Here is a 20455-nt window from a genome sequence, read left to right on the forward strand (position 1 = left end):
GCGAAGTTACTTTTATTTTTTTTCTTTCTTTTTCCTTCGCTTGGAAGAAAGCGGGAGATCACGCTTTGTTTTTTTGTTGTTGTTCGTTTTGGTTTTTTTTTGAGGGAAGCCTTTGCTTAGTGTATGCCGGTCTTTCAAAAGACATGATCCAGATAGCAATTTGAGAGTTTGAACTGTAAGTTTGTTACTTTATTCGTTCACCAAATGTTTTTATGGAAGCCTTGCCACGTGGAACACGTGCCCCGGGTTTTAAAAAATGAACTTGACTCACCAGCTAACACTGAAAAAATAATGTACAGCCTAGACGGAAAGATCAAAGTGTAAAAGTGGTTAGTCCTGTCGCCTCCTGAGCATTTTTGTATTATGTCACTTGGTTTTTCGTCTGAAGTGGATGTAAATAATCGTATTAAAAATCTGCTAGTCCAGACACAGGAAAACCTTTTCCGGTATAAAGCCCACCTTCCTCTAATGTTGCGCATGCCCACTGTGCCCAGCTGCTCCGCTTTCGTGCATCCCAGATTTCTGTCACCAGGTAAGGGCATCTTGGACGCTGAGCTACAGTTGGCTGGGGCACCAAAAAAACAGGGGGTGCCAAGAGCTTTCAGGTACGTAAGCGGGAAAGGGGTGCCGAGTCTCAGCTAAAAAATCCCCCATGGCAGAGATCCGAGTACACATGCAGCAGTTTCCACCGGTGGGGCCCCGAGGAAGGGGAGGATGATGGGAGAAGACAAGCAACTACAAGCCCCCGCACGCAGTGCGCAGCTGGCTTCAGGAGAGAGGCCCGTGGTGCAGTGCTGCCGGGCCTCTGCGCAGAGCCCCGGCAGAGCGCCAGACGCTGACTGCCGGCACCAGAATGCTGGCGATGAGGAAGACAGGCGGAGCGCTGCGACCTAGCGAGCCCTCAGCTCTCGTATCCATGACACCTGCTGCTTCGGGGGACCCCTGGCATGATGGGGAATGGGTCTCTGTGGGACATCCTGTCCCGCCCTGGCCGGCGCCGGACCCCCATGGCCCCAGAACCTCCTGCACTGCCACGGGATGACAGAGCCGGACGTGACGCCAACGTGGAAGGAAGGGAGGGGCGGAGCGTGGCGCGGTGACGTCCTCCCAAGATGGCGGAGACAGAGTGAAGAAACTGTGTTCCCCCCTTGGGTTGCTATCGGTGAGTTCCTACTTCACCCCCAGCCCGCCATTCCCGGTCTTTCCAGAACCTGGGCCATCGGAGGGCAGGCTCCTTGGAGTTCCAGCACGGGTCGGGGCGCAGGTGGAAGGCTTGGGCTAGGCAGCCCCGGGGTGGCCTGGGCCACAACCTCTGCTGTGGGAATTCGCGGGAGTGGGAGCTGGGCAGAGGGCAGAGCGGCAGAAGCCGAGGAGGGACTGGCTTTGGTTGTCACTCTCGGATGCCGCCTCGCGTAGAGAGAGTGGGAAGGGAGAAGGTGTGGCCTCCTTGGTGCGAGTGATAGAACCTTTGACAACAAGCCATGGCCCGGCGCATTCCCGGCTTTCTGGGCAGCCACCTCGCGTTTTGGAGAAACTGCACTGGGGAAACTAACAGGTTTCGGCGATTTGAGAGCAGTTTTTAAAAACTCGTACTGTTCTGCCCCTGTCAGTCCCAAGAGATCATGTCTTAGTGGTTTAAAAAATTGTTTTGTAACATGAGTATGTCTACTGAGCTTGAAAATCTGAGGGTTCAACTGATGTGAAAGCGTCAGGTTTTGCGGTGCTTTTTTCAGGTGGTAGAAGTATTGCCATTCACCGTCACTTATTGATGTGTCCAAACGATTGTGTTAGTTGGTCAAGGTAACCAAAGATAGAAAGGCACTCATCCCTTCATTCTTAACCATATATGTTTGATAAAGATTTTCAAGGGGGCTAAAATTGTTAAAGTTTTGTCCTCTGTCCGTTCCCTCACTGAGCGTTGATGAAAACTTACGGTTACTGATTTACTATTTCTTTTTGTCTTTTAGATCAAGGGTAAAATTCCATTCTGATATCAAAATGCAGTATTCGCACCACTGTGAGCACCTTTTAGAGAGACTGAACAAACAGCGGGAAGCAGGTTTTCTTTGTGACTGCACCATAGTGATTGGGGAATTCCAGTTTAAAGCTCATAGGAATGTGCTGGCCTCCTTTAGTGAGTATTTTGGTGCGATCTACAGAAGCACTTCTGAGAACAATGTCTTTCTTGATCAGAGTCAGGTGAAGGCTGATGGATTTCAGAAACTGTTGGAGTTTATATACACAGGAACTTTAAATCTTGACAGGTAAAGTACACATTTTATTTTCAGTTATAAAAGCTAGTCAGTAGTCTTCACAGCAAAAGTAATGTGTATTTTTTCCATTCTCTGAACTCAAATTCTTCAACTATTTATGCACACAATGTTTGTTTTTATAAAGAAATCAGTATCACTGATTTAGGATGAGCAGGCAATATTTCATAAGCACAGATAATAAACAGTAAAATTTGACACGTTTATTTACTTAAAGCCTGTGATTTCACTTATGTAAACTTGAACATTAAACACAATGAATTTTATTTATTTTATTTTTGAGATGGGCTCACCGTCACCCAGGCTGGAGTGCAGTGGCGCGATCTCGGCTCACTGCAACCTCTGCCTCCCGGGTTCAAGCGATTCTCCCACCCCAGCCTCCTTAGTAACTGGGACTACAGGCGTGCACTACCACACCTGGCTAATTTTTGTATTTTTTGGTAGAGACAGGGTTTCACCATGCTGGCCAGGCTGCAAACACAAAAAATTCTAAGTTACTCCCAGTTTCCCATTGCTTTTTGGTTCTTGAATTCCTCTGGTCTTCTGTCTCCCTGATTCTGACTCCTGTTATCTCTATTAACCTACCAGTACTAATACTGAAGTAAGGTCAGAGATGCTAGAATGATTCTCTAAGATGCTTACTGATGTCACTGCATTAACAAGAAGTAGGTTCTGAGGAATCTGATAATGCAGGCACTGTGTGTCTCCCCTATATAACGAACCATATAATTAGATAATTATCAAAACATTTACTGATTGTAGGTGAAAAGGTGGAGGGAATAAAAGCAAAGAGAAACTGATTAAATTACCCCTGTCTCATTTCTGTCTCTCTTATGAAAGTGAACATGAGTAGACTGTTCATAATCTTCTGACATAGGAAGATTATAGGCTTTGGAATTAGATCTTTCCTGTCAGTCGCTATGTCTCCTTGAGCATGATGCAATCTCTGTGGGCCTCAGTTTCCCCATCTGTCAAAATCAGATGGTAATAACTACCTTGAGGCTAAATAAGGTTTTACTTGATCCTTATTCACTTCCCACTGAACGTTAATTTCTTTATTTTTCCTCTTTACCCTCTCCTCCGCCTTTAATTCCACATTTCTTGGAGAAAAAATAGAAAAAAGAAACACTTGAAATTCTACTACCCACTGATAACCCCTGTTAACCTTTTGATATATATTAATTCATTCTTTTCCAGATCTCTGTAGAGATGTGTGTGTATACATTAAGCAAAATCTTTCCCTCCCTTTTATATTATAACATCGTGGAAATATACTTATTTAAAAATCTAGAATCAGGGTGCTGATTAATCCTTTTGACGAGGAAACATTCTTGTGTAAGAAGTATCCAGTGGGGGGAGTGGAGAGAGAGAAAAGTAAACTTCCATGCTATTTTGGAATTATTTTTAAATTTTGGTATAATGAAATCTTCAAGTGAGTTCTTTATAAGTTGATTAAAGGAAAAGAGCAGTGTGAATTTTGGCTGGCCTTCAATTTAATGGTTTCCATTTCTCTCAATTAACTATGCAAAACAAAAAATCTTGATTTGAATACACGGTAGAGCACTCTTCTTTGAGACTTCATGCAAAGAACCAATGTGAAGAACAACCAGGTGTTTTCTTCAGTCTCTTTTGGTACATATCTTTCCTGGGGACTGGGGAGCTAGTTCCTCGAGTTCAGCTAGAAATGTAAGAGAGGATTTATACCAAAATAGAAAGGCTTACAACTTAGTGGTTAAGAAAACAGGTAGAATAATAGAATTAAGTTGGCTCAGGGGCCAGATTACCTTGGTCAAATCTTGGTTCTAACATTCTGTGCTCTTAGACAGGTTACTTTATTTCTTTGGACTTCTGATTTTTCACTTGTATGTAAAATGAGGATTATAATAGATTTCATAGGCATATCCTGAGGATAATCTTATAAAGCATTTAGGCATGTGCCTGGCAATATGTAATTAAATGACCTTCAGTGACTGTTCACAAGATGTTATCTAATACTTGTAAACAAAAGCAAATCTGCTATTGAAGTAAATATTGATTGGTGCTCTTAACTGTGACTGAGATTATAGCCATCTATGAAATAGTTTGTATGAATTACCATTTCAATGTTGAACAATTTTTTTTTTTTTTTTTTTTTTTTTTGAGACGGAGCCTCACTCTGTCACCCAGGCTGGAGTGCAATGGCGTGATCTCGGCTCACTGCAACCTCCACCTCCCAGGTTCAAGGGATTCTCCTGCCTCAGCCTCCCGAGTAGCTGGGATTACAGGCACCCGCCATCATGCCCGGCTAATTTTTGTATTTTGTAGAGACTGGGTTTTACCGTGTTGGCCAGGCTGGTCTTGAACTCCTGACCTTAGGTTATCTGCCCACCTTGGCCTTACAGGCGTAAGCGACTGTACCCGGCCTTGAACAATTAATGTATGACTTCCTGCTAACTTATGTTGGTTTTAAAGGCTACCTGACCTTGTTATCTGTTTGGCGGTTTATTTTATGGAGCACTAAACACAATTAGAGACCAAAAGACCTTTTTTAGTGGCCCAGCCCAAAAGACAATTTTTAGAAAGCTGTTGTGACGCTCAGTTAAATAAGGGGAAACATACAGGTGGCACTTGAGGCAAAGCAAGTTTAATTAGAAGATAATGAGAACATGGGTAGTGATGTGTAGATACTGTAGCATACTTTTAGAGATCTTAGAGGTTCATGACACTAGTTATTTTTTATTTTATTTTTTATTTTATTATTTTATTTTATTTTTTATTTTATTTTTTTATTTTATTTTATTTTATTTATTTTATTTAGTCCTTTAAAATAGTATCACCAGCACTATATTTACATTGTCAGCTATGATTAAAACCCTTTTCTGGCTTATACTTACAACAAAGAGGGAAAGAGATCATCTTCCTAAAGATAAACCATATTTAGGGGAAAAAAATCAAGTAGGAAGATTATTTGAGGGTAAGGGGTGTGTGTGTGTGTGTGTGTGTGTGTGTGTGTGTGTGTGTTTCCATCCTCAAATACTTACAACAGTCATGTTTTTAGTGTTAGTACCAACTCAACTCTAATTTTACAGCTAAGAAAGTTGAACCCCCCCAAAGATGCTGACTTACCCTAATTAAGTCAGCTAGTAATGCCAGAGCCAGTGCTAGATTAATCAAACAACCTTTCACCACATTGTGAACTTCTGAAGGGCGGAGACTATTTACTTATTAATATCTTAGTACCACACATGGTAGATGCTCAGTAAACATTTGACTAGAATATTGAACAAGGTGGCTTAAGTCTTTCTTTGTAACTCTCATATCACAAACACTCCAGCTAATTTGGGTTGAGTATCACCAAAGAAGGTGGGAGGGTTGCTAGAGAGAGTTTAACATTCTAAAACCTTGTTCCTCTAAGTGGATTCCTTTAAGCAACATTGGCATCACCTGGAAGTGTATTAAGAAATGCAGGCTGTGCTGGTGGCTCACACTTGTAATCCTAGCACTTTGGGAGCCCATGGTGGGAGGATCACTTGAGGCCAGGAGTTCGAGAGCAGCCTGGGCAGCATAGCAAGACCCTGCCTCTACAAAAAAAAGTAGCCAGGTATGGTTGCACATGCTTGTAGTCCCACTTACTTGGGAAGCTGACGCAGAAGCCCAGGAGTTCAAGGCTGCAGTGAGTTATCATTATACCAGTGCACTTCTGCTTGGGCAACAGAGGAATACCCCATCTCAAAACAGAAAAAAAATGCAGAATCTCAGGCCCCATCACAGACCTACTGAATTTGAATCTACATTTAACAAGATTCCTGGGTGATTCACATGCACAGCAAAGTTTGGGAAACATAATTAAAGTCCTTCACAGGGGAGCAGGAGAAAATAGTAGGAAACAAGTGTCATTAGACTTTCCCTCTTGCCAATGCAGAAAAGTTGGTTGCTATCTGAAGAGGCCTCAGGATGAATGGAGGAGGTAGTGAGTTACCATCAGCTATTTTTGTGTTCTAGGGTTTTTTAAAAAAAAAAAAGCCAGAAAATTTAACATTTAATTTTTCTGCAGTGGTTCACTGTCAGCTGTGAATAGCCATTATCTTTCATCTCTTGAAGTTCTGTAAAATTGGAGATTTTTTACCTAAACATTATTCTGAATGAATTTATAAATATATTTTTCTCTTAGTTGTGTGTTTTTCAGCGTTCTGCTTCATTAGGTCTTTAAAATACATTGAAATATATATGCAGCTCTGTTTCGAAAAGTTTTTTTTTGATCAGAATATTGTCATGTAGCCTTGTTTCCTTACAGTTGGAATGTTAAAGAAATTCATCAGGCTGCTGACTATCTCAAAGTGGAAGAGGTGGTCACTAAATGCAAAATAAAGATGGAAGACTTTGCTTTTATTGCTAATCCTTCTTCTACAGAGATTTCTAGTATTACTGGAAACATTGAATTGAATCAACAGACTTGTCTTCTTACTCTGCGAGATTATAATAATCGAGAGAAATCAGAAGTATCTACAGATTTGATTCAGGCAAATCCTAAACAAGGGGCATTAGCAAAAAAGTCATCTCAAACAAAAAAGAAGAAGAAGGCTTTCAACTCCCCGAAAACAGGGCAGAATAAAACAGTGCAATATCCCAGTGACATCTTAGAGAATGCATCTGTTGAATTATTCCTAGATGCAAATAAACTGTCCACACCTGTAGTAGAACAAGTTGCACAAATAAATGATAATTCAGAACTCGAGTTGACATCAGTAGTGGAAAATACTTTTCCAGCACAAGATATTGTGCACGCTGTTACAGTGAAACGGAAACGTGGAAAATCACAGCCAAACTGTGCTCTGAAAGAACACTCTATGTCTAATATAGCCAGTGTCAACAGTCCTTATGAGGCGGAGAACTGCGGGGAAGAGCTGGATCAGAGGTATTCCAAGGCCAAGCCAATGTGTAACACATGTGGGAAAGTGTTTTCAGAAGCTAGCAGTTTGAGAAGGCACATGAGAATACATAAAGGAGTCAAACCTTACGTCTGCCACTTATGTGGAAAGGCATTTACCCAATGTAACCAGCTGAAAACACATGTAAGAACTCATACAGGTGAGACGGGTGTGTGGGGAGATATAATTATTTTTATACTGTGACTGAAATAGTGTATTTTTATAGAGAGTACTTAGCACACACTACTTGTGACCAGAATTTGGCATATTTTTCTATTCATCAAAGTATTTAACAGTGTTAAACTGTTGAAAATTTATTTGTAATTGTAACCAAGTATTTAATGGCTGTTTAAGCCCTAATGCATCAACTCCTTATACCATTTTCCCTCCAAATAGGCATGTTGATTCTAGCTTACCAAGTATTTAACAGAGCCAAAGACATTAAAACTGATAAAGAGAAAATGTAATTACAATTCAGGCCAATTTTCAGATATTGCCAACACTTCTTCTACGTACTTCCTAGACTCTGTTGACTTCTGAACATGTTCATTGGAATTACACATACAGTGTTCCCTAAGCTTCTACAGTTACCTTTATTTTGCATGTCCTCTGCCTGGTTGTAAAGTATGAGCACCCATTAGTACGTTTAGATTCGTACTTTTTTTTTTTTTTTTGAGACGGAGTCTCACTCTGTCGCCCAGGCTGGAGTGCAGTGGCGCAATCTCGGCTCACTGCAAGCTCCGCCTACCGAGTTCACGCCATTCTCCTGCCTCAGCCTCCCAAGTAGCTGGGACTACAGGTGCCTGCCACCACGCCCGGCTAATTTTTTGGTATTTTTAATAGAGACTGGGTTTCACCGTGTTAGCCAGGATGGTCTCGATCCCCTGACCTCGTGATCCACCTGCCTCGGCCTCCCAAAGTGCTGGGATTACAGGCATGAGCCACCGAGCCCAGCCCTAAATTCGTACTTTTTAAAATGCTGTATGTACTTCTCTCGTGAATTAGGAAACACTAATTTCTTCTAATTCTACTGGTGTTTTCAGTGGTCTGGAAAAGATTATATTTGTTTTCAGTTCCAACAGTTAACATTTTCTTAATAACAAAGCTAGTACTGTTGATGAAATCTTATATGACTTATGCAACCAAAACACTATTTTCTTCTAAATATAAATTTTATTGTTCTTTTAGGTGAGAAGCCATACAAATGTGAATTGTGTGATAAAGGATTTGCTCAGAAATGTCAGCTAGTCTTCCATAGTCGCATGCATCATGGTGAAGAAAAACCCTATAAATGTGATGTATGCAACTTACAGTTCGCAACTTCTAGCAATCTCAAGATTCATGCAAGGTGAAAAACCAAATGAGTTGTTTGATCTTTTAGTCTTTTAATCACCATAGTCTTATGAATAGACTATTATACTAGAATTCAGGACAGTAGAATTGTAATTGTGGTTCCACCAAACAGCATTAACATATTCAAGGAACCACAAGGAAGCCATAGTGGTTGATAGGAAATAAGCAGGGGGTGGGGACTACTAGGAAATAAGGTCAGACTGGTCCAGAAATAAGATCAGAATGGTCCAGAATGCAACTTAAGGGGATCATTTTAACTGGTATAGGATTATAAGAGTGGAATCAGGGTAAACAGGAATCTATAAATAAAACCCAAGCAAGGGTGATGGTGGTTCAGGCCAGGGTGGCAGCAGTGAAAGAAATAAGTAGTAGTAGATTCTGGATATATTGTAAAGTTAGAAATAACAGAATTTGCAGACAGATTGTATGTGAAGTCTGGAAGAGAGTCAAAGATGATTCTGAGGTTTTGGGCCTGAACCCCTATAAAGATGGAGTTGCCATTAACTGAGATAGAGAAGGTTTGCGGGTAGAACAGTTTAAGTGGAAGTGCAGGAATTTACGAGTACAGTTCTGTGCATGTTAAATTTGAGATGACTTACACTTCTGAATAGAGGTGTGCAATAGATAATTGGTTATCTAAGTCTGCAGTTCAGGGGACTGGTTTGAGCTGAAGATAACAGTTTGGCAGTCATCAGCATATGACAGTATTTAAAGCTGTAACCCTGGCTAAGGTCACCAAGAGAGTGAATGTGGACAGACGAAATCAAAAGACGGCCCTGAGGCACTCTAACTTTATGAGTTCTGAGAGATGGGTGAGAACCAGCAGAGGTAACTAGGAAGGAGCAGCCAGTAGAGGAGGAAAATCAGGAGAGAGGGCTGCCCTGGAATCCCAAATGAAGGAAGTTATTCCAGATGGGAGTGGTCAATTGTAAAATTCTGTGATAGAGAGATGAAGACTGAGAATTGACGTGGATTTAGCCAAGTGGGAAGTCAGCAGTGCTCTTGACAAAAGTATCATTAGTAGAGGCCAGTAGAGAAGAAATGGAAGTAGATAGAACACTTGGGAGTCTCAAGGTTTTGGTAAAGGGAAGCAGAGAATGGAGGAGCATGTAAGGTCAAAGGTCTTTGTTTTGTTTTTGTTTTTTTTAATATGGGAGACATCAGTATATTTGTATATCATAATCCAATGGAGTGAGAAACATGGATGATGTAGGACTGGGGAAACTGCAGAAGTGATATCATTAAGTAGGAATTTAAGTATATAAATTAGAATTGATAGATTCAGATGAACTGTCACCCTCATGTCATATGAATTTTTCTCAGTGAAATAGGAAGCAGGGATGTCACCTGAGAGTAACAATGGGCGAGGAGATGCTGATGGTTTGAGGAGAGAGTTTTCACGAGTCAAAGAGTGACTAGACTCGTGAAAATAATTGCCTGCAGTATTAGGGACCCACTGACAACCATATAAAGATCATAGAACTAATGTTTTGATAATAAGTAATCTCAGAACTAATGTTTTGATAATAAGTAAAATATTTGTTTTTGGCAGTGTTTACACTGAAACAACTACTGATTTTAAATACATCGTCTTGGCCTGTTAAGATGACATGAAATAAAATGTATAAAAAAATTTATGAATTCTTGCTATATAGACTGACCTCCAAATTGTTTTACTTATTTAACTTTATTTACCAATAGGAAGCATAGTGGAGAGAAGCCATATGTCTGTGATAGGTGTGGACAGAGATTTGCTCAAGCCAGCACACTGACCTATCATGTCCGTAGGCATACTGGAGAAAAGCCTTATGTATGTGATACCTGTGGGAAGGCATTTGCTGTCTCTAGTTCTCTTATCACTCATTCTCGAAAACATACAGGTAAGTTTGACAGGGAGAGACTGCTCAAAATAAAGTTATAAATAAAAAGGGGACTTGGGCCTTTAGCGAAGTAGATTGGAAACTTTGTAGTTAGATATCTGTTTATACTTCTATAAGCTATGTTTATGATTTTCACATATTTGTTAAATATAAAAGCTGACTTATTTTCTAGAATAATACAAGGTGGGTGAAATAAACTATATAACTTACACATTAAAATCAGTGAGATAATTTTGATATTATATAAACTTGCATTGAGATGCGTTTTGTGACTTTAAAAAAACCTTTTCAGCTTCCTGAAGGGTCATCTCCTATAGTTAGGGTTGAGGAGTGGGTTTGGGTTGAACACTGATTTTTTAACTTCTTAGGACCTTTCCTACACAGATATTCTGAGATTTTCAAATAAAGTAATTCAGATGCAAAATAGCAGTTTGGAAACAAATTGCTTTTTTAGGGTACATTTTTTAAAAGACTTCCCTACATACTTTTGTTCTCCTTTATTAATATAGTAGATAGCAAGAATAGAAGTGTGGGTTTATGAATTGACATGTTCTTAATCATATAAAAATCAAATTCCTTGCCCAAATCATCTCTACTAGAAGGGACATTTTCAGGAATAAGGTTTTAATATATGAAAACTTATGAATAGTATACAATAATTACTAATATTCATTTACTTGGATCACTGAAAATACCTCTAAAGTACAATATAGAGAGATTTTAATTTAAATAATATTTCAGAAAAGCTTACTTTAGATTATTTGTAATTGATAAATATTATATTGGTATAGTACACCACTTCGCTATCTTTTATTTTCCATCTAGGTGAAAAACCATACATATGTGGTATTTGTGGGAAAAGTTTTATTTCCTCAGGAGAGCTCAACAAACACTTTCGGTCCCATACAGGTCTGTGTTTAGGGAGAACGTATTATTTTTTGTTCTCTCTTAATTTCTTTTTATGTAAACCTTGACTTTTAAGCCATTATGGACTATATGGTATTTAGTCATATTATACCTATAGCAATATCTTAATGCATAAATATCAACTTATTTGCTTATTTTGTTTTTTTTTTTTTAGTTGTTTGGAGTATGAATTAAATTTGTTAAAGAATTGTGTTGGTTTTCCAAGAAATGTGCCAGATAATCAATAGTTTTTAAATTATTTGGATTAAATTGCACAGATATACCAAGAAATGAAAAGGAATAGGTAATACCAAGATAACATCAGATTTTCTTACTAAACAGTGTTTAGTATGCAATTTTTAGGAACAAATTTTAATTTTGACATGTTTATTGTAAAAAGTAGTTTGTAAATTGTATAAAGAAAATATTGAATGTAAAAAATTTTAAAGGAAAATGCCACTTTGAAAGAGTACTGTTCTGACATTCTCTTTTTAAAAATTCCTCATAATTCCTACCTAGAATAATGTGAGTACTTAATAGAGATTTAGTAAGTTTTTGGTGACTTTATATTCTCACGTGCTTTAGTTTACACCATAAAGCACTGAACAGTTCTTATTTCCAAAGAAGTGTAATATTGTAGCACGTTGTCAGTATTTTTAAGGATTTTCTAATTTGTCAGGTACCTGAGAGCAGAAACCATGATTATTACACTTATTTTCTCCCAGCTGTATCTCTTAGCCAGTGTCTGGCATGTAATTGACACTCACTAAGTGTTTTCATAGAAATACAAGAGTAGGCTTTTGTTTGTTTTAGTTTGCAAATACATTTCTGTTCATGAAAATGCTCAAGTTTTCTTGAGACACAGATTTTTTGTATAAAGGAGTGTCTAGGTTGTATAGAATCTTTCATTTCACTATATTATAACCAGGTGATTAAAGTGACAATTTGAAACCAAATTTAAACACTAATAATTTTTGCCTTGTGTTCATAAACGTTGATATTTTTGTCTTAGCTAGCAGCTTTTAAAATCTTGAAATTTAAACTTTTAAATTTGTTTTTCAGGAGAAAGACCATTTATCTGCGAATTATGTGGAAATTCTTACACAGATATTAAAAATTTAAAGAAGCACAAAACAAAAGTCCATTCTGGTAAATGCTTGTGTTTTGTTTTGTTTTGTTTTTAATTTGATGCTCATATTAGTGCTATTCCTTAAAATGTTGAGATGAGATGTACATTTAAGCAGTTTACATTAAATGTCTATTTCAAAAACTAGGTATATACATGTGAGGAAAGTAGCTTTTTTGCAGAAACATTCACTCTGGATTTCTTTTCATATTGAGTCTCTTATTAAAAAAAAACAACTTGAAACATTTCCTCCTTTTAAAACCTGACTTAATAACAGTCCCAAGCATGAAGGAACATATAAGCAAGCTATGTGTCACTGTTTCCCATACTGGAGTCTGGATAACTCAGGGTTTACGGTGGTTATTATGAAAAAAAAAAAGGGGGGGTGTGTGTTATGAACACTAGTCCAGAAATGTTTAAGAGGAAATAGGGAAACAGATAGCCCTACATTGTTATAATATATTAAAATGGAAAGCCAAACAACAAGTTTTGAGTCCATTGGTTAAAGTGAATTCTTGAAAAAGTTTCCCTGTGCTTAGCATTTTATTCTGTCATTATTAGACATGACACTAGGCCCTTCTGGTGTGTAAATACTTAAACATCATAAGTATTAAGTTAGAAACATCTAAAAACTGCAGTAAGTCATTAATTTAACCACTTGTTAAATTTCTGTAAAGTGTACTTTCAGGGAATATGAAGTTAAACAAGGCATAGTTCTGGTACTCAAAGCACTTACAACCTGGTGTGCGAGAGCAGAAACCTAAATAAATAATTAAATAAACTAAATAAATAAATAGGGAAAATGTACGGCATAAATCGACACAAAAGTGCTAAAGAAGATAACTGCATTTTTATGAGGTCAGTACTAGAAAAAACTTAATTTTAGGGAACTTGAAGGATGGAGAAGAGTTCAAAGATAGAGATGGGAAGAGAGGATTCATTCCAGGCAGAGAACATTGTAAAGAGTCAGTGGGACAAGAGGGAAACCTTGGCTAGTTGAAGTGAAGAGTAGTTTGGGAAGAATACAGATAATTACAATTTTACGAAAGCAGTTTTGTCTGCCTAACAAGGACGGTGAAACCAAAATCATGTCAACACTTCAGAGTAACGGAAGCATGTTAAAGCCATTGGAAAATTTGAAGGCAAAAGTACATCTTTAGTCAGTGTGCTAATTGCTCCTTTTAGTAGAGCAGAATTTCTCACCTCTGAAAGTATATGAAAGTGCCATACATACTGTTCTGAACTCACAGAATAATATGAACAACTTATTAAAAACATTCAGTGAATGAATAGAATATTTCTTATCACTATTTAATATTTTGAGGGAGTTTAAGAAGTATAACTTGACATTTACTCTCAAAGAATTTACAGTCTGGTTGAGGATTCAAGGCATATCTCAGTAGGATGTTAAATGGCAATAAGAGAGATAGATGCCACGAGGCAGTATATGAAAATTGACAAATGTGTGATTAAGCAGATAAAACAGCTCACCTTGTTTCATTCTTAATCAAGTCCATTTTTTTTTTTAATGGAGTTGGTGCTTGAACTTAACCTTGAAGCCCAGATTGAATTTACATAGATAGTGAGGAGGGCATATCTACAAAAGAGAAACCGCTTGAGTAAAGGTATGGAGGTTGGAATGTAATTTCTGGGAATAGTAAGTACATTAGTCTACCTCAGGGGTTTAGTTTTGTTTTTAAAGATAATGTAGATTTTTTTTCCTTCCATTGTAGGTGCAGATAAAACTCTAGACTCCAGTGCAGAGGATCATACTGTGAGTGAACAAGATTCCATACAAAAAAGTCCTTTATCAGAAACTATGGATGTGAAGCCTTCTGATATGACTTTACCATTAGCTCTTCCAATTGGGACTGAGGACCATCACATGCTTCTGCCTGTCACAGATACTCAGTCTCCTACGTCAGATACGTTGTTGAGGTCAACTGTGAATGGGTATTCAGAACCACAGTTGATTTTTTTACAACAATTATACTGACTTTGTAAGGAATATGGAATTGCTAAGATATCATTGGTAGCAAACATCTCTGGTAAGGTGCATATATTCATATTAAATTCCCATTCATTTAAGTTGTGACCATTATTTTTCATTCACTGAAGTAAAAGCACCTGATGCTGCATCACAACTATAATGTTTGTTTTTATTTTTGGCTTTATGTCTATACTCCACAGAGAGCTTTTTAAATAATGAATTATGTAGCACTATTTTGGGTGGATGAGTTTTATTTTCTTTTAAAGCTGCCTTAATTCCATTTTATTTTGCATTTTAGAATTGCCCTTCATTTACTAAATCAGCCAGTTAATGTGATTCAGTTTTGACCTGTGGGATTTTAAAATTTTCCTGCCGTCATAATTTAAGCAAAATCCACAATAGTATCAGCCCAAGAGTATGTTGCTACTTGTAAGCCCCATGGATCAATACATAAACTATGGAGAAAAAATAAAATTTCATATTTTCACTCGTGAAAATTTAGGTGCTGAAAAAGAATTGTGCTATTTCTCTTAATATATTGTTAGAAATAACTTTTCTAATGAAACAAAAAATGTTTCTCAAAATCTAGAAAAGTGCATATAAATTTTTGTTCATTTAGAACTCAGTATTCTGGAGAAAACCAATGGTCAGTACTTTTGGTTTGAGTTATCTGAGATTATATTTTCAAAATGAATTTTAAGTAGATATTTGGTGTTTTTATCTTGTCAAAGACAGTTTCAAAATTTGATTCAGTTTATGTTTTATTCAGTTCTAAAATATTGGAGATGAGGAAAATGTACTTGAGTTTTGAAATATTTTGGTAAGCCTCTCTTATTCCTGTTATGCACTTTTTAAAATAAATATTAAATTCCAGAAAGAATTTTCTAGATATAAACTTAATGTATAGTAGAAATCACTTGGCTTCTAAATTTGGTACATTATATTGCATAAAGAGTTAAGAAATTAACCTCAATTATAAGTAAATATTTTGAGTTAGCAGAAAGCCAATTTTAATTAAATATTTTGTATCTGAGTTTTCTATAAGTTTGGGGTTTGTTAATTTTATAAATTAAACCACAACTTTTGGTAGTGGTTGTAGTTTCACAATGGTCCTTTTCCTTCCAAATGAATGTGGAAAATTCGTTATTACCCTGATATTTGCACCACTCATCCCCATGCCACTTTTCCCACATATTAATTTATTTCACTGCCTGATCTTTGGATATGAAATTATCAGTTCCACAAAGTCAATTTTTATAGTGCCGACCAAACAGCATGATGATATTCTTTTTCTTTTTTTTTCCCCCCACAAGGCTGTTGTTCAGCGTGAGATGACATCATTTCTTATTTCTGCCATGCTGTGGCTTTTTTGTTTTCTGCTTTTAAACTACACCTGTAGTACAGTTAATATGGTTTTTATTGGTATTGATTTCTTTAATTCATTAATTTTCTCTATTTGGGACCCAAGTCATAAGAACCAATTAGAGGACATAATAAAAACACTTAATGCTTGTAGTCTGTAGAGATCTTTACCATTTCACAGCACACACATTATTTTCATAATAAATTGCCACTGGTGGGACATGGGACTGACTTATTTGAATAGAGTTTGAAATACCACCTTTGTATGATACAAACTTAATATTTGATTATTTTATCTAAGAAATCTATGCATGTGTATTAAGTTAAAATAGTGGGTTTAAATAAAATTAATACAGCATTAGAATGTTCACTTAATCTCTTCTGGGTTAAATGTGATAGGAATGTATTGGAATGTGAAGAAATTAGAGAAAATTAAAAGACTCAGCCTCTTTAGGAAGTTTGCTAAAATGGAGAGGTTATGTTTAATTTATTTATATCTTCATTAATCCAAGCATCTAATGAGCAAAAAACTGCTACAGTGACGTCATAATTCTATAAGGGCAATAGTTGCCAAATTTCGTCTGGTATTATTAGCATTTTGCCTTTGCATAGATTAGCCTTCAAATTTATTATTTTTAGTATTATTTGATACGATTGAAGTGGCTAAGATTGACTGAGCTTTTCTTGATCACATTTTCTGCTTCTTAGCTAAAGTAATTTTATTTAAATTGACATGGCTTGAGTTGTCATCATTTTCTGCTCTTCTAGAATGATGTGTAGAGAAAACTTGAAGATACTATCCCTTCTTTGGCATTTTTCTCTTAATGCTATGCTATTATTTATCATAATATGCATATATTTAGTTGTATCTGGTATCATTCTAACACTCATAACTACCATTTTAGTTAAGTCCAACTTTATATTTGTTACAATGCAGTGTTTTGGGAAAGGTCTATTAGTAATTATTTAAGTATTACATATTTTTATGGAAGTCTTTAGAAGGTGAAGATCTTACTGAGAAACTATTTTCTAAATAAATTTAATTTTGTTTTGCATTTGTATCAGATCATGCCTACTGTATGTTAGATTTTAGACTATTCTAAAAGAAACCGTAGATTATATGAAAATTTTTTTGCTGTTTTTAAATGGCATTTGTCTTATGCTTAATTTCACAGGATGATTTTGATAGAAAAATTTTAGAAAACCTTTTCTCAAAGGTAATGATTCTATCAGTTTCATTCCAACAGTAGCTTATTTCTGTGTTTCAGTCCTACAGAAATTGTGCAAGTGAGTAGTTGAAATAATGTACATGTACTAGTTTTTTAAAGTATTCTAAATAGTTCTAACATTTAATGCATATCAGAAACATGTTTAAGAAATAACAATATCCAGGCCCACCCCACCTATTGAATCAGACAGTTCCCAGGGCATATATATGCTGGAGAAGACCCATAGGTGATTTTAATGTATACCAAACATGTAGAGTCTCACTCTGTTGCCCAGGCTGGAGTGCAGTGGCGTGATCTCAGCTAACTGCAACCTCTGCCTCCTGGATTCAAGCAATTCTCCTGCCTCAGCCTCCCAAGTAACTAGTACTACAGGTGCGTGCCACCACACCTGACTAATTTTTGTTAGAGATGGGGTTTCACTATGTTGGCCAGGCTGGTCTCAAACTCCTGACCTCAGGTGATCTGCCCACTTCGACCTCCCAAAGTGCTGGGATTATAGGCATAAGCCACTGCGCCCAACCATGAACTACTATCTTAAACATTTCTTGATGTTCTACCTTTGGGAAGCAGTTTAAAATGATGCTCTTGAATATAATTTTCAATATTTTACCTGGAAATTTTGAGTACCTAGAACTTTTTTTTTCTTATTATACTTTAAGTTCTAGGGTACATGTGCACAGCATGCAGGTTTGTTACATATATATACATGTGCCATGTTGCTGTGCTGTACCCATTAACTCATCATTTACATTAGGTATTCCTCCTAATGCTATCCCTCCCCTCTCCCCCCGAGTACCTAGAACTTGACTAGAAATACCATCAAGTAAAATTCTTTAAATTCTACATTTTTACTCATTATTTATGGGCAATATTGATATGTAGTTATTACAGCATTAATTTTTTGAGATAATAATATAGTCTACTCTTCTGTCCTCTGCAACTCCTGCCTCCATTCATTCAAAAGAGGTTTACTGTACAGAGACTCCTTGACTTACGGGTTTAGACAAGGAGTATACTGAATATGTATTAGTTTCACACATTGTAAAGTCAAGAAATCATAAGTCTGGGACCATCTGTATTTGTTGAAGAAATTAGATAATTACCATGTAAACACAGTATTTAATTTCATGAAGAATTTACTAAAATAAACACCATGGATGTGAACATCCACATATTTGGATAACAGTATCTGGCCAGTGTTTCAAATGCTGGGAAAAAAATTCAAATCAGTATGCATAAAGCTGCAAAGATGATAAACTACCCTTAAGTTTACAGTCAAATGGAGATGCCAAGCATAAATATAACTTGCAATAAGACAAGCCAAGATGTTGAGTGTTATAGTAGGGGAAGGCAAGAAAGGAAATGCTGAGCAGTCAACAGGAGTAGAATGGACAGAGAAACAGCCATTGCTTACCTGGATAGGCAAACAAGGAGATAGCTGATGGAAGAATTTGCACAAAGCTGATGAAGAGTGAACTAGGCAGAATGGAGAGAAAGCGTTAAGTGGAGAGGAGATAGAAGTCAGAGGCATCTCCAGTACTACACCTATACCATCTTGAAATAGTCCTCTACCCATACTCTGTGCTGAAGGAGTGAGATTAGATAGCCAGGTTTGTAACCTATGTCCTCACGTGCCAACCACAGTTGCGTGCTGGAGGGTGGGGATTAGACAGCCACATAGGTAACACATGATTCCATGCTTGTGACCACAGCAACAAGACACTTCACCAGGGAAAAACAATTCATAGGCCAGACTGAGCTGGTAAGATTCTTTCTCACAAATTTGAGCTATGAAATTCTGAGACAATCAGATAATGATATATGTATAAATGAAAAGATCATTTTAGAACTAGCCTCGAAGTCAGTGAAGCAAGCTAAAGTCTAAAGGAAATGATGAGTAAGCAGAGAAAGCTGATCTATAGAGCAAAGCTAGGGAATGAAACAGGTTTGCAGAGCCAAGAGACTGCCCTAGAGAGATCAGAAGAGTGGCCTTAGTTTCTGGCTTTGCAATCCTACTGAGGTGATGCAGCCATGATTCATTTTCTGCCCCTGGATGCCATTGATTGTGGCTGTTGTATCCTTATGTTAAATCCCTTTTTTCTTAAACAGGCTGAGTCACTTTCTTTTCCCTGTGATCAGGCAGCCCCAAATTGGACACCTAAGCTTTGATCCTTGGTGATTGAGACGATAGTGATACCATTGACATCAAGATAAGTCAAGGAGCCTGTTTAGAGAAGGGAAGCAATTTTGATGTGCCGAATTTGATTGGTGATGAGATATGTATGAAATTTCTGGTAGTGGTTGGAAATGGGGCCTGAACCAGGAGAAGTTAAAACTAGAGATACAGATCTTGCAGCTAATAATTTATAGAAATGATTAAGGCAGCCCTGGGAGATGGTATAGGAGAAAAAAAGATCAGGACATAATTTGGGGGAAAATTCATTTAAAGCATTTAAAGGATAAGCAAAGATAGAAAAGAAGATGGAAAGTGATAACAGAAAGGAAGAAAACCAAGGCGGCACACATTTTTCAGAGGCAAAAGTGGCTTTGTAGCAGTCACATGGTACAGAGAAGTAGGATGTAAATCTGAGACAACATTGGGTTGGATAATTGGAGCATGATGATCCTTTAGAAGGCAGGTACAGTATAATAGTGGGAGCAGAAACCAGATGGATATAGTTGTAGTAGATATTAAGAAGACATGATCAATGATAATACTATGGAAAAGTTTGAAAAGGAGAACGTTTAAGACAAATGATCATTATTTTCCCAAATATCTGAAAAGCACATACTGCTTTATTTTTTGCTTTCAAATTTGAAACATTGTAAAATGATGAGTATAATATGATCTGCAACAGTGTAAGGTGAAGCAATCTTTGATCTGGGTCTTAAAGGATGATTGCTAAGAGAAAAATGAAACAATACAATATGATTGCAGATTTGCTCTTTACAATTTAGATGTGCAGAGGAAATGAGAGGTTTCCTATGGAACTTATATGTCCTTCCTCTTGAGCGCATACCCAGTGGTAAGTCTGGAAAAAATTAACTTTTAATTTTAGCCAGTTTAAAACCTAGTCTGATATAAAGGGGATAGAATTTATATCTTAAGGGATTTTAAGGTAATGCTTAATCTTTTGGAGAAATGCTGTTTTATTTCTGCCCTTTGTCTCTCTAAAATGGTGTCTAGACATATCTTACAAGACAGTGGCATCAGGGTAGACAGAGTCTTTCTTGAGCCCTTCCATTCTCTGGGTTAATTATACTGACCTCTGTTGCGGCAGGCAGCAGCTTATAAAATAAGTAACAAAGTCTTTCCTAGTTTGGTCAGAGTCCAGTTGTCCTTGGCTGAACTGACTTCATCTCAGTTCTCTTGGATGTGGAAAACTCTCTGAGGCCCTATCACCTGCAACTCTGCCTCAAGCGGCAGTGTAG

At 37.2% G+C, this 20455-nt stretch overlaps 1 protein-coding gene across 2 annotated transcripts; it reads left to right on the plus strand.

Annotated features, from left to right (window-relative positions):
• The first annotated feature begins 436 nt into the window (after positions 1-436).
• On the plus strand, positions 437-16936 carry MYNN (myoneurin). Of its 2 annotated transcripts, none has more exons than XM_012510808.2 (8): positions 437-1162; positions 1968-2264; positions 6544-7337; positions 8366-8525; positions 10232-10410; positions 11236-11319; positions 12379-12465; positions 14176-16936. In XM_012510808.2, exons 2-8 carry the CDS (start codon positions 1999-2001, stop codon positions 14436-14438), a joined length of 1833 nt encoding a protein of 610 aa, XP_012366262.1. In that variant the 5' UTR covers positions 437-1162; positions 1968-1998; the 3' UTR covers positions 14439-16936. The 2 variants fall into 2 exon arrangements, with proteins under 2 accessions (XP_012366262.1, XP_030678653.1); XM_030822793.1 differs by having other exon boundaries at positions 439-1162; positions 1968-2134.
• The last annotated feature ends 3519 nt before the right edge of the window (positions 16937-20455 follow it).

The sequence above is a fragment of the Nomascus leucogenys genome, chromosome 11 (genome assembly GCF_006542625.1).
Source record: "Nomascus leucogenys isolate Asia chromosome 11, Asia_NLE_v1, whole genome shotgun sequence".
Classification (NCBI taxonomy): Eukaryota; Metazoa; Chordata; class Mammalia; order Primates; family Hylobatidae; genus Nomascus; species Nomascus leucogenys.